The following is a 13,551-nucleotide window of genomic DNA, read 5'->3' as shown; positions in this document are numbered from 1 at the left end:
AAGTTCACACCCAAAGATAGGTCATGCCACGATTTGTTTCTCACATTGCGGTGTGAGGCAGAAAAAAAATGCTCATGTGTATGGCCCCATTTTAAAAAATGGGGTTTATATTCATGGGAGATTTTGCAGCTGTGTTAAGGAAAACTCTTCTACTTACTCCTATTCAACCGCAGTTTTTATATAGATGAAGGTAAAACAATCCCTAGAGGCACTAGCCCTCTTTCTCACCTTAGCAGGAAAAAGATTCCTTCCTGCCACCAAGTATGGCCATTATAATAAATCCTAGGATCAATTCTTCATTACCAGCAATCTAGTACACATTACAAGTAATACATATCTTTCAAGTACGGAATTCAAACTCCCTTTGAAATCTTTCAATGAATTGACCATCACAACATGCTGGAGCAAACATCTCCATATTCTCATTCTCTAATTATGAAGAAGCCTCATCTATGATTAAGGCAAACAATTATATCTTCTTGATTTAGTGAGAGACCTGTGTATTAATTAATGCATTCTAACATCACACAGAGCATAAAAGGCAAATGACACTTTAGTGCACATCCAGTTGACACTTTGCTCTTTACAAACCTGATTACGGGATCCCTAGCCAGAATGTTTTGTTTCTCTAGATATGCAGAATTACTGCACTTTGGACTGCAACAGAAGAAGCCTACAGAATAATAACTAAGACATCTACTGTGTTATATCCAGCTCTGAAGTGGAGAAGAAATGGCAGACACTTAGGCTGGTTTCATATCTGCGTCGGAACCTTAGGCCGGAGGTTCCATCACAGATCCGGCTCAAAATGCCAGAAGAAAAAGCGCTGCATGCAGCGCATTTCCTTCCATCCAAAAGCCAGGCAGAAAGCGCATGGACCCCATTATAGTTAATGGGATGTGCCTGGCGCTATTCAGTTCTGCCCAAAGATGGAACAGTTCGGCTGCAAGGATTCCCTTCCCTGCTCCCTGAACGCAGCAGAAAAGCGGAAACCCCAACGCAGATATGAAACTACCCTTAGTATAACAATACCAAGTGATGCTTGTTGTCCATGTACAACAAATAAAACCAAGTGTAGTAAAAAACTATCAAAAATTATGGAAAGTAGCCTGCTAAAAATAAACTCATACAGTCAAGCTTTATCATAATGTGTAAAACACAAATACCTCTTGATATTGGTATATTTAAGAAGCACAAAGGTTTTTTTTTCTTAAGTTATAATGCACATATATATATATTTAAAGCAGTAAATAACTTTTGATGACTTTCTAGAATAAGCTGCTGTGTGTATACATAAGGAATAATAGTATTTCTGGCCATTATATGACTTGTTTTCTGTATTTTGTCCCCTTTTCCTCCTATGCAAGGTGTATGTGAGTCTCAATTCTCTCAGGACTGTTTTCTCTGCTAATGTGTTGTTGTCGGGACTCAAACCCGGACCTCTTATGCTCCTGCATTCCTGCTCCTGTATTCCTGATTAACTCCACCCTGCTTCCTGATTAGATAGCCTATATAACCAGGCCTAGCACCTTCCATCCGTGATTATTGAGTTCCCAGCCTGTAGTTAAGCTCTTCTTCCTGCTCCTCCTTCTACAAATAGCTGCTTCTATGTATCGACCTCTGGCTTTCCCCAACACCGCTATCTGCCTGTTAGCTTGTACCACAACCGAGATTACCTGTGTACCAACCTTTGACTTCCCCTGACCATGCTCCCAGCCCACACTTGTCACAATAAGAGGCTTCGAACCTGTACCTGATCGAGACAGCTGTGCTCTATGTATTGTGGCACAGAGAACTACAGGTCCTTGTTTCTCAGTGTCTGTAACACACACATGGTTAAATAACATCATCATATAGGACTGTACAGCATTACTAAGCAGTGTAGATGTGATTAAACAGCAGCAGATAACTGACCATTAACTCCTCCACCAGGTCTGTGTCTGAGAGTTTCTCGACACAGTTCAATGAGCATGATGACTCACTCCCCATCTTGTTCTAAGATGTTGTGTCCTTTCACTCATTTAATAGCAATCAGTGGACAGCAAGTTTGGAGAAAGGGAAACCCTTAGTGACCAGCACTTGAGAGCGATTTCTCAAAATCTAATTTTAGGAAAATAGATATCAGTTATGCTAGTTATCACACTGTCTATCATATAAGCACAAGTTGAAAAGTTGTTGACCCTTTAAAAACTACACTAAAAGGAACAAATATAAAACCATTAAAGGTGTCGTCTGACATTGCAAAACGCAATTTAAAAAGAAACAGCTCAACTCTTATCCATGTCTGGAATTGAAATCTAGCAGCTTTCACCTAAATGGTCACTACACTTTGAGACACCTTGTTTATTGTGTTATTATGATAGCCAATGTTATAACTAGCAAAAGTTTTAATCACTTTATTTAGTCAAAGTGACGCTTTTGTAGTGAATGATCATTCTAAAGTGCTGGCCATTAGGGACTTCACTTCCTTCTAATTTGCTATCCATTGCCTGTTGTCAACTGAAGTCTGTCTAGTAACTGAAATAACAAGACTGATAAGAAGTCAGGAGAGTGATGACTGATGCTGCCCTTAGTAGTCTATGGAAAGTAGAAGAAAAGGGAAGGAGAATAACACAAACATTGCAGCAGCTAATTGGTAAGTCATTTATAGCACTAGAATCCCATCTACATTGCTCATTACTTCTATAGTGTTCTCTATGCTGTTATTTCCCAGTGTGTGCGCTACAGAAAGTTAGGGAGCAGAATCTGCTGTTTTCTCCATGTGCAGTGTATAGAAGACATCATATAAGCTGGTCTCCACTAACCAGCTCAGAGAGAAATTAAAAATTAAAAATATAGCCCGCAGAGGGAAAAACTGATGAAAATGCACGATAAATCATATAATGGCCAGAAATACTGTTATTCCTTATGTACACACAGCAGCTTATTCTGAAGTCACATGAAAATGTGGGTACGCTTCAAATGCATCCAGCCTAAGGCCGCCTGCAGACAGCCGGGTCGGATCCTGCTGCGGGACCAGACCTGAGCCCCTGCAGGGACCAGCGCGCCACTCACCTCTCCCGCGGCTCCGGCTCTTTGATGTGCCGGCTGCCGGACAGCCGGCGCACGCACAGAGCAGAGCTGGCGGCCGGTGAGCGACATTTCTGTGCGGGGCTCTGCGAAATAGAGTATGCCACGATTTGTTTTCCGCGCATGATTTTGTGCAGACAAATCGCGGCCGGCTGCCTAGAATTGCATTTTCTAATACAATCCTATGGCAGCGGCCACGGGTGGAAATTCTGCGGGAAATCCCGCCGCAGAACCTCCGCCCGTGTGCAGGGGGCCCAAGAATGGTGCTATTTTGCTAATCTCAAAGAACGTCTTCTTTAAGACATCAGATCAATATTTTGGAGCTTATGGTGCTACTTTTCAGAAAATGTCCATTCAAGAGAGCTAAGACTCCCACATACCTAGTTAAGTTATATAAGGGGAATGAAAGACTTATGGTGCCAATGACTTTTATAGACCATTTTATAAAATAAGCTGATGTATCTGGCTCTACAAAACCAGTGAAGTCAAACAAGTATTCTGTGGCCTTCATGTGTCTGCTGTGCTGCCTTGTGTAGAGTGCAACTGCCATTTCCAGAATAGTGAGGAGTTTGTGCTCATTTACATATTTAATAGGTTTATATGGTAAACTACGTGACTTTCATCTTATAGGGAAGATCCATGGCATGTGGCCAAACTGGTCAAATCTTACCTACAGCAGCACAATATTCCTCAAAGGGAGGTGGTGGACACCACAGGGCTCAACCAGTCGCACTTATCCCAGCACCTCAACAAGGGTACACCTATGAAAACTCAAAAGCGGGCAGCCTTGTATGCCTGGTATGTCGGTAAACAGCGAGAAATTGCAAGGCGTGAGTATGACTAAATAAGAAACCTGATTGGCGAGAAAGATATACGGGCCCCTAATACTTGTCTTCTTATAACAGAGTTTACACATGCAGGCCAAACCATGATGTCAGATGATATGTCTTGTGATGAAGTACCTAATAAGAAAACAAGAAGGAACCGATTCAAGTGGGGTCCAGCTTCACAACAAATCCTGTTCCAAGCTTATGAACGACAGAAGAATCCCAGCAAAGAGGAACGCGAAGCACTTGTCGAGGAATGCAACAGGTAAAAAACATCACAGAGACATGCTGTGAGCAAAATACAGACATAAGGCAAACATCCTTATGTGAAATTTGTAGTTCGGTAAGTTGAAGAACTCATCTGCGAAGGAGTCTGTTATGTGAAAAAAACACATACAGGGAGAAATAAAGCACCAATAAGTTTTATTTATTGCATGGTGTATGATGTGTGTAATTCATTCCACATTATGCTTGCTGTTCTGCAGGCTTTCTACAGTTTTTGTATATTTCTAAATACATTTTTGCAATACTGAATGTCTAAATACACCGATCTGTTTTCATGGTAAAGGCAGCGTGTATGTATGTTTTACAAAACATCCTTCGTATTTTCACCCAATAACAATTTGTACCAACTAGAGATGAGCGAGTATGCTGGCTAAGGCTAACTACTTGAGCGAGTAGTGCCTTAGCTGAGTATCCTCCCGCTCGTCTGTAAAGATTCGGCTGCTGGAGAGGGAGAGAGAGATCGCCCCTCCGTTCCTCCCCGCCCTCCGCCGGCCCCTGAATCTTTAGGGACGAGCGGGAGGATACTCATCTAAGGCACTACTTGCTCGAGTAGTTAGCCTTAGCGAGTATACTCGCTCATCTCTAGTACCAATCTTTCTTAACTAAAAGTTTATCATCTTCCTATGTTGACTCAAGGGCAGAGTGTCTGCAGAGAGGAGTATCCCCATCACAAGCTCAAGGACTGGGATCTAACCTGGTGACGGAAGTTCGAGTGTACAACTGGTTTGCAAACCGGCGTAAAGAAGAGGCATTTCGACACAAGCTTGCAATGGACACATATAGTGGTCAACCGAGCTCTGCGCCTCCCCTGTCAGCCCACGATCTTCCTACAGCCAAAGCAACAGGTAACAAGCATGTCTGTGCCCCCCAAAGCATCTGATGAGTTATTACATCCCATACTAATATAGTATTTATCCTTCAACAGGTCTGCGTTATTCCCAAGACTCAGGCAATGAACGAGGGACCTCAATGGTAACCAGCCAAAGCCTCTCTCCGTCTGTTATGGAGCATAGCCATCTTATGAGCAGTGACAAGTTGATTCCAACAGTAGGGGGCTCCCTTCCACCTGTCAGCACACTAACTGCTCTGCATAGCCTGGACCATGGACAACATACACTGAGCCAAGCACAAAATCTCATTATGGCTTCACTCCCCAGTGTCATGACAATTGGCACAGATGCAACACTTGGACCAGCATTTAGCAATTCTGGCCCTTCAACTTTAGTCATAGGTAAGGAAACTGTATAACAACTCTGAACAAATATGTAGTCCATAGAACAAATTTGTTGTAGCTATAGAAATTTTGTAAAATTTTGTGTGTAATGAGTAGAATCTTACAATTCTTTGTTAAAAGATTTTAGACACTATATCTTTAAGCAATTAAAGTGACTGTCCAGTCATGAGTTCATAAATTATATGAAAGTTAGTCCCTTTTGGGGATGCTTCAGGGCCAAATGATTGTGAACAAACTTCTGTTTTCCTGCTCACCTGCCCATGTAAAGGTGCCGCCGATCACCTGAAAAACAAGCAATCACTTATTTGATGGCTGATCGCATCTTTTATGCGGTACCAAAAATTATTATTGGCAGCACATCTCCCTGTGTAAACACTGATGAAGCTGTATGGGGGTAAAACTCACGAATTCTCGTTTGCGTCTCATACTGTCTTAAGTGCCCCGTGTGAAAGTCAGATAAACAGGTGGCAATCTCGTTGAGTGAAGCTCATTATCCAGCTCATTTTGAGCTATGTAAAAGGACCCTAACTTGCCAGTTATTAATCCTCAAATTTTGCTCCTTCGACACTTTCCAGTTCAGCTCTGTTAGGGCAGAGCTGTGATCTGTGCCTATAGCTTAGCGACAATGTCTACAGGAGTCTGAGACACACCCTGTGCCTCATTATTGGTTCAAACTGTTCTTCTCACCCTCTTCTGGAAGCTCCCATTGGCTGTTGTGCATACACAAAAGTCTATCACAGGCTTTACAGGAAATCATTGTATGAAGAGCTGAATGCTACAGGGTTATTACTAATGATCTTTCTGATGTGAAACACTCATAACTCACATTTATTGACACTCAAATACATAAATTGGATATCAAGGTAAACAGAAACTCAAAAAATTTAAATCGGCAAAACTGTCTAACAGTAAGTTTGTCCTTGTTGCCCATAGCAACCAATCACAGCACAGCTTTCTCAAGCTGCTGAGGTAAAAAGCTGCGCTGTGATTGGTTGCTATGGCCAACCAGGACAGACTGACTGTTAGACAGATTTGCTGAATGTGGCCCAAATAGTTTTATTCTGCTGTAGTTGTTGCTATGGGGATATGAGACATAATTGCTGCCAACAAAGGTCGGAGAGCTTTTTGTTTTCTTGATTTTCACGTCTACCAGTCTGTTATTAGCGTGCAACATCATATTCGGAAAAAGCTTGGTGTAGATCCACCCAGTGGGCACACAGTTTCTAAGTTTCGAAAAAGTTTGCATCGGTAAGTGAAAATCATCCGGCGGTCCATCAGTAAGACTTTTACACAAAGTCCTCAGAAAACCACCATCAGAGCAAGCAGAGATTTGGACGTCCTGCAGCCGACTGTGTGGAAGCTTCGGTGCAAACATTTGTGAGGTTATCCCTACCGACTGTAGCTCTCACAGACCCTGAAAACGGATGACAAAGCGAGGCAAAAGTCTTTCTGCGAGAGAATGCAAACTGTAATGGAAACCGATGGTGTCATGGAGTCTTTAGTGTTTAGGCCTTTCAGGCAGTTAACAAACATAATATCAGAATCTGATGGGGAACACCCACATATCTACGGGGAGCGTATGTGAGATGCCCCCTACGTGAATGTGTTTAGCGCTATAAGCTGTAGGAAAGTGTACAGCCCCTTCGTCATGAGGAAACAATCACCGGGAGTTCGCACCTGGACGCTACAGATATGGCTTCTGCCACAGCTGGAACAAGAAATCCAAGGTTTCATCTTCCATCAGGACGGAACACCCCTCCATTTTCACACTGAAGTCAGAAATTAGCTCAATAGGGGACTACCAAACATATGGATTGACCGTGCAGGTCATGACGATGGTGAACTTCTTTCTTGGCCTCTACGTTTCACAGACCTTATGCCTTGTAATTTTTTTCTCTGGGCAGCGTTCGTCTACATGCCACCCTTACCACCCACCATGCATGAGATCTGCATCACAGAAGCCATTGCATCAGTCAATCAGGATAAGCTACAACATATATGGCAGGAACTTGACTACAGGCTTGATTTGTGTCAAATGACAAAGGGGGCTTACGGTGAAGACCTCTAAGGCTCCCTGTCAACGGCAGTGATTTCGCTGGCCGACGCTTCTCATAGCATTGCTATGGAAAGCGCCGGCACCTGTCCACGAGCGGAGAATCGTTACGATTCTCCGCTTGCAGCGGGCAATTCGCTGTATGCTATTAGATAGAGCTTATAGGCAGAGATTTGGTGGCGGCTCCTGCTCCAGCGCGGTGGCTCCTGTGGCAGAGCTTCGCCGCGGGATACCGCATCGCCCGTGGACAGCCGGCCTAAAGTGGAAACCATTTCTGATGTTGTTCAACAAAATCTTTTGAGTTTCTGGTTCCATTTATACGGAATTTATGTATTTTAGTGTCATTAAATGTGAGTTATAAGTGTTTCAAAACAGGAAGATCATTTGTAATAACCCTGTATTATAGCAAGGGCAGATAGATTATAAAGTACTAAGGCACTAGTGAGAAAAAAGATTAAGGTAACTTCCCCACATATAGTATGTGGAACGAGCCATAGTAAGAGGAAGCCTAGAAGGGCACTTTAATATTCATAGAATTCGCCTAGAATTAAAAAACGGAAGTTTCCCATTATAATTATTCGAAAGAAAATTATAATATTTTGTCTGCTTTTATGTTTTTATTTATGGAAGTTGGACAATAGGAAATATCCAGACTTCTAATAGATTGCACAGTAATAAAATAACGTTTTATTCCAAGCTAACTTTACATTTCAGGTCTTGCATCCCAATCTCAGAGTGTTCCTGTGATAAACAGTGTGGGCAGCAGTCTGACCACCTTGCAGCCTGTTCAGTTCTCCCAGCAAATCCATCCTTCCCACCAGCAGCCATTAGTACAACAAGTCCAAGGTCATATGACACAGAATCCATTCATGGCCACAATGGCTCAGCTTCAGTCTCCACATGGTAAGAGATGCAAATTAGGTTTGGGAAAAATTGGGATATTTTCAGATTTTCTCAAAAAAGCATTTGTTTCTACAGCTCTGTATGGCCATAAACCTGATGTTGCACAGTATGCATCTGCTAGCTTCTTTCCACAAACAATGGTCATCACTGACACCTCTAACCTGGGAACATTAACGAGTCTGACCCCCAGCAAACAGGTAAGAGTCCACATACTACACCTATTGTCTCATCTAAAGCATAGTTTGTTTGGGTTCTACATGCAGATACGTATGAAGGAATATACATGCCAAAAGTCATGGGATGGTAGTATGTGACATTATTATGAAGTAGAGTTACCTCATGTGGAATCTTCGGAACACCGAGACCTGTATAAGTTGTGAGGTTGTACACTGGCCGGCATGCTCATGGCAAAGCGACGCGAATAATCAAAATTAGGCCGGTCTCACACGTCCGGATTTGAATTGCAGAGTGTGCACTCTGTGTCCTCGCAGACAATCCATGGTAAAACATGGGCATTGAAAGGCATGTACTATCAATTTTTCATTCACACTTGCGGATACGGAATAAGCCATGGTCACAGAGTGCTGTCATTGGCTGCTGCAGCTTGCTTGTAGATGGGCTCAGCTTGCCAAGTGACATCACAGGGAGAATAGATTCAGGAAGAGGGGCGAGTAGGGGACGGGGAAGAGGTGAATTAGTGCTGATTTGTTATGTCTGTGTGTGTGTGTGTGGGGGGGAAGGATACCTTAACACAGAAATCCGCTTTTATCATTGCAACTGATGGCATCTGGCTAGAATTGTCTGTGCAAACAAGTGACTCAGGCAGAAACCACATCCAAATTCAATGCGGGAGGCCTCACACACATCCCGCAGGCCAGAGCAGCATTCTTTAGATTCCATGGAACATGGGAGCACAAGACTCACTGAATGCCTCTGTTAACACCATGAGACCGAACACAGTCCCTCACCTTGGCTTGTGAGGTTGCGAACTGGACTTATGGAATCAATGCAGAGTCGAGTTGCTGCACTTTGCTAAGCTAGAGGGGGTCCTAGAAGATATTAGTTCCTGTCCCATGAATTTGGCAGGTCCGTGTATAACTCCCTAACAAACTTATTGTTAACAATCTCTCCCTTTGGAAGGGATGTGAAAACAAGCTTGCAGGGCATTCACAAAGGTTACTTCTTATATATGATTGATTTACATACATGTTCTCCATTCCACAGATCCATTCTCTGCACTCTAGTGTGCAGGGAGATTCCCAGAGTTCCCAGCTTCAGAGTCAGGACTCCGGCATCCTGCATCTCGCTCCCAGCCACCGACTCTCTTCAAGCCCAACTGGTAAGGCTAAGGGCTCATGTCCGCGACCGTGTTCTCACCGCATATTACACGTGGACTTTCATTCACCGATGCACATGAGAAATAGATGGCAGCATGCTCTATTTCTCTGTGTACCACGATGTGTGAGCCCTCTACATTGATATAGGCAGCATTGAAAACGCTGTCTATACACAATACATTGCGTATGGGGGGGGGGGGCATTTTAATACACAACGCCCCTGTAAAACAGAGCGGGACTTAAAAAAAAAAAGTCACACTGTGCATTCGTGTGATCTCCAGGCAGGCACGGCGCACTCGCAGCTATACGCAGTCTCTGCTGGCAGAGCGGGTGTTTATAAACATCAGTAAACCGCTATGGGGAGACCTGCAGTATTTTACTGAGACTTTTGTGGGCGTGAGCCATGACTGATAAGAAACCGTAGTTCAGTAGTTTACATTCACTGTACCATCTATCAAAACTAAGGCCTCATGTCCACAGGGAAAATAAGATCCGCTGCAGATTCTCCATGTAGAATCTGCAGCGGGTCCCTCCTGCCCCGCGGACATGAGCGCTGAAAATAGAAATTTAAAAGCATTTACCTATCCGTAGCGGGCGGCGAAGGTCAGCTGTTCCTCACGGCCGGATCTTCATTTTCGGGCGGCGGATGAATTCCTGACGCCGGCGGCACGTCGCCGGCACGTCGTCGACGTGCCGCGCGCATGCGCCGGGCACATCCGCCGAGCCGAAGCAAGGGAGATGCGGCCGTGAGGAAGAGCAGAGCTTCGCGGCCCGCTGCGGGTGAGTAAATGCTTTTAATTCCTATTTTAGGTCTCCCGCGGATCCGGACGGCTTCCATAGGCTTCAATAGAAGCCCGCGGGAGCCGTCCCCGCGGGAGACCCGCATGAAAATGGAGCATGGTCCAGATTTTTTCATGCTCCATTTTTTTTTAAATGCCTTTTATTGACGATCCGCGGGTATTTATCTACCTGCGGGTGGTCAATGCATCCCTATGGGGTGCAGATCCGCGGGCAGGAGAAGAGTTAAAATCTGCTGCGGATTTTAAATCACATTTTGCCCGTGGACATGAGCCCTAAAAGGCAGGGGTCCAAATTGTATTAGCTTCATATAGAAATGAATGGGTACTAGCTTAATTTTTAGATAACACATAATGTAGTGTGCTGGAGAGCACCAAGGTGGCGTCCGGAGTCTTAGGCCTCATGTCCACGGGGAAAATCAGGCCCGCTACGGATTCTACATGGAGAATCTGCAGCGGGTCCCTCCTGCCCCGCGGACATGAGCGCTGAAAATAGGAATTTAAAAGAATTTACTCATCCGGAGTGGGCGGGGAAAGTCTTCTCTTCCTCACGGCCGGATCTTCTTTTTCGGCCGGCGGATGAACTCGTCACGCCGGCGGCACGTCGCCGACTTGCCGCGCGCATGCGCCGGGCACATCCGCCGAGCTGAAGCAAGAAAGATCCGGCCGTGAGGAAGAGAAGACCTTCCCCGCCCGCTCCGGATGAGTAAATTCTTTTAAATTCCTATTTTAGGTCTCCCGCGGATCCGGACGGCTTCCATAGGCTTCAATAGAAGCCCGCGGGAGCCGTCCCCGCGGGAGACCCGCACGAAAATGGAGCATGGTCCAGATTTTTTCATGCTCCATTTTTTTTAAAATCACTTTTATTGACCATCCGCGGGTATTTATCTACCCCGCGGGTGGTCAATGCATCCCTATGGGGTGCAGATCCGCGGGCAGGAGAAGAGTTAAAATCTGCTGCGGATTTTAATTCTTCTTTTGCCCGTGGACATGAGCCCTTATAGGCCAAGCAAAGCTCCCAGAAAAAATAAGGTATACAAATGGGAGATGGAAAAATACCTCTATAGCACCACCTATTGGAAGGTAGCTACCCTATCAGTCAATGTCCAACTCTGCAACATGACTAACGGCCCATTTAGACACAAGTATAATTGCTCAAAATGCGCTCAAAAGCCATCTTTTGAGAAATAACTGTTGCATCTAAACACGCTGCCATCGTGCACTGTTCATCACTGATTTTTAGCGAGCTAAAAGTCAGTGATGGTTCTTATCAGTGCCACATGCTAAGTTCTCAGCGGGATACCAGCTGAAAAAGCACCGAGAATAAAGCAGCTGTTTGCATATACAGAGCAGCTGCTGTTCTCAGAGCTGTCCCTATCCGCCGGCATTTAACTCTTAAGTAACTAATTAGCTACTTAACTTAAGCAAAGAGGATTGCTCAAAACAGTCACTAACTGTTGTTTGAGCGATCATCTTTCAGTGTAAATGGGGATTAAGATTCCTTTTACGCAGAGTGATTTATCGTTCACACGAGTCAACGATGACAGAGTTCGCTTGTGCAGCCTGTTTATACAGGCAGATAAATTGTTCGCTCGCAAATTGTTCAGTAGTTCACATTCACTGTACCAGAGAATGTGAATGACTAAATGATCGCTTTTTACACCCAACAATGTGTAAACGAGCAAACAATAATTTATATGCCTGCATAAAATAGACGAACGAGAAGCGAATTCTAGTTCGCCGTTCAATCATTGGCCGTGTTTACACCGAACGATTATCGTTTAAATTCACACAATCCAATGATATTTTTTTAAAGGATAATTATTCCATGTGCAATGATGTAAGCCAAACTAGTATTCTCCTTAACCCCTTTCCCTCCCCATGACGTAAGGGTACGCCATGGGAGCGGGGTACTTCCCGCAAAATGACATACCCTTACGTCATAGAGATAGCGCGAGATCTGCTATGAGCTCGCACTATCCCGGAGCGGGAGGCGGCTGTCACTAGTAGCATCAGAGATGCCCCCCCCCCCCCCACTGTTAACCGCTTCCCTGGTGCAATCTAAGTAGATTGCCGTAGGAAAAGGGTTTACAGAGGGAGCGCGCTCCCTCTGTGACTTCAGCCGGCTCTCGCGATGTTATCGCGAGAGCCAGGCTGGTTGCTTTAGCAACTGAACGCCTGATACGGGCATTCTGTATTGCCATTGCCTAAGATCGCTGTAATAAGCGATAAGGCATGGCAGGAGAGAAGTCCTGCCATGCCTTATCGCAGCGAACATCAGTGCTGCAGTGAAACTCCCTCAGAGAAAAATAAAGTACAAAAAATAAAAATGTAAAAAAATAAAATAAAAAAAAACTTTAATGCTTTTTCTCATATTAGCATTAAAAAAAATCCCACATATTTGGTATTGACGCTTCCTAAACGATGGGTACAATAAATTGAACATGCTTTTTATCCTGCACGGCAAAAAGCGTTAAAAAAAACGCTAAAAAACGGAGGCAAAATGCTAATTTTTAGCTTTTTAACTCCCAAAAAAACGCAATAAAATAAAAAAAAGGATGTACCACAAAATCATAGCAATAAAAACTACAGCTCATCTTGCAAAAAATCATCCCCTCATAGAGCTCCATCCATGGAAAAATAAAAAAGTTATAGGAAAAAAATAATTTAAAAAAAGGGTTTTTATTGTGGAAAAGTGGAAAAACCTAAAAAAATATAAGAATTTTGGTATCGTTGTAACTGTACCGACCCGCAGAAAAAAATGTAGTGTATCATTTATGCTGCATAACGCTTAAAAAAAAAAAAAAAAAAATCTATGGCAAAATTGATGCGTTTTCCCTCCCTATGATCATAACAAAAAAAAAAGTTTTAGAATGTAGTATATGTACCCAAAAAATAGTACCAATAAAAACTACAGTTCGCTACGCAAAAAAACAAGCCCTTATACGGCTGCGTCGACGGAAAAATAAAAAAGTTATGGTTTTTGAAAAATGGAGATGAAAAAATACCAAAAATCGTTTGGTCCTCAACGCCAAAATAGGCCATG

The 13,551-nt window shown here is 43.7% G+C and overlaps 1 protein-coding gene across 2 annotated transcripts in view; it reads left to right on the top strand.

The window, feature by feature from the left end:
* HNF1A (HNF1 homeobox A) overlaps positions 1-13,551 on the top strand; it is a 30,960-nt gene that overhangs the window by 14,940 nt on the left and 2,469 nt on the right. Inside the window, exons 2-8 of one of the 2 annotated variants that reach the window (XM_066603624.1) lie at positions 3,700-3,899; positions 3,975-4,161; positions 4,818-5,026; positions 5,107-5,412; positions 8,183-8,371; positions 8,447-8,568; positions 9,596-9,710. In XM_066603624.1, coding sequence (XP_066459721.1) covers positions 3,700-3,899; positions 3,975-4,161; positions 4,818-5,026; positions 5,107-5,412; positions 8,183-8,371; positions 8,447-8,568; positions 9,596-9,710 — 1,328 coding nt within the window. Of the gene's footprint in view, positions 1-3,699; positions 3,900-3,974; positions 4,162-4,817; positions 5,027-5,106; positions 5,413-8,182; positions 8,372-8,446; positions 8,569-9,595; positions 9,729-13,551 lie in introns of both variants that reach the window. The other variant, XM_066603625.1, reaches the window with a different exon arrangement.

This window comes from Eleutherodactylus coqui, chromosome 5 (genome assembly GCF_035609145.1).
Source record: "Eleutherodactylus coqui strain aEleCoq1 chromosome 5, aEleCoq1.hap1, whole genome shotgun sequence".
In the NCBI taxonomy this organism is placed as follows: Eukaryota; Metazoa; Chordata; class Amphibia; order Anura; family Eleutherodactylidae; genus Eleutherodactylus; species Eleutherodactylus coqui.
This window is presented reverse-complemented; position numbering and strand designations above follow the sequence as displayed.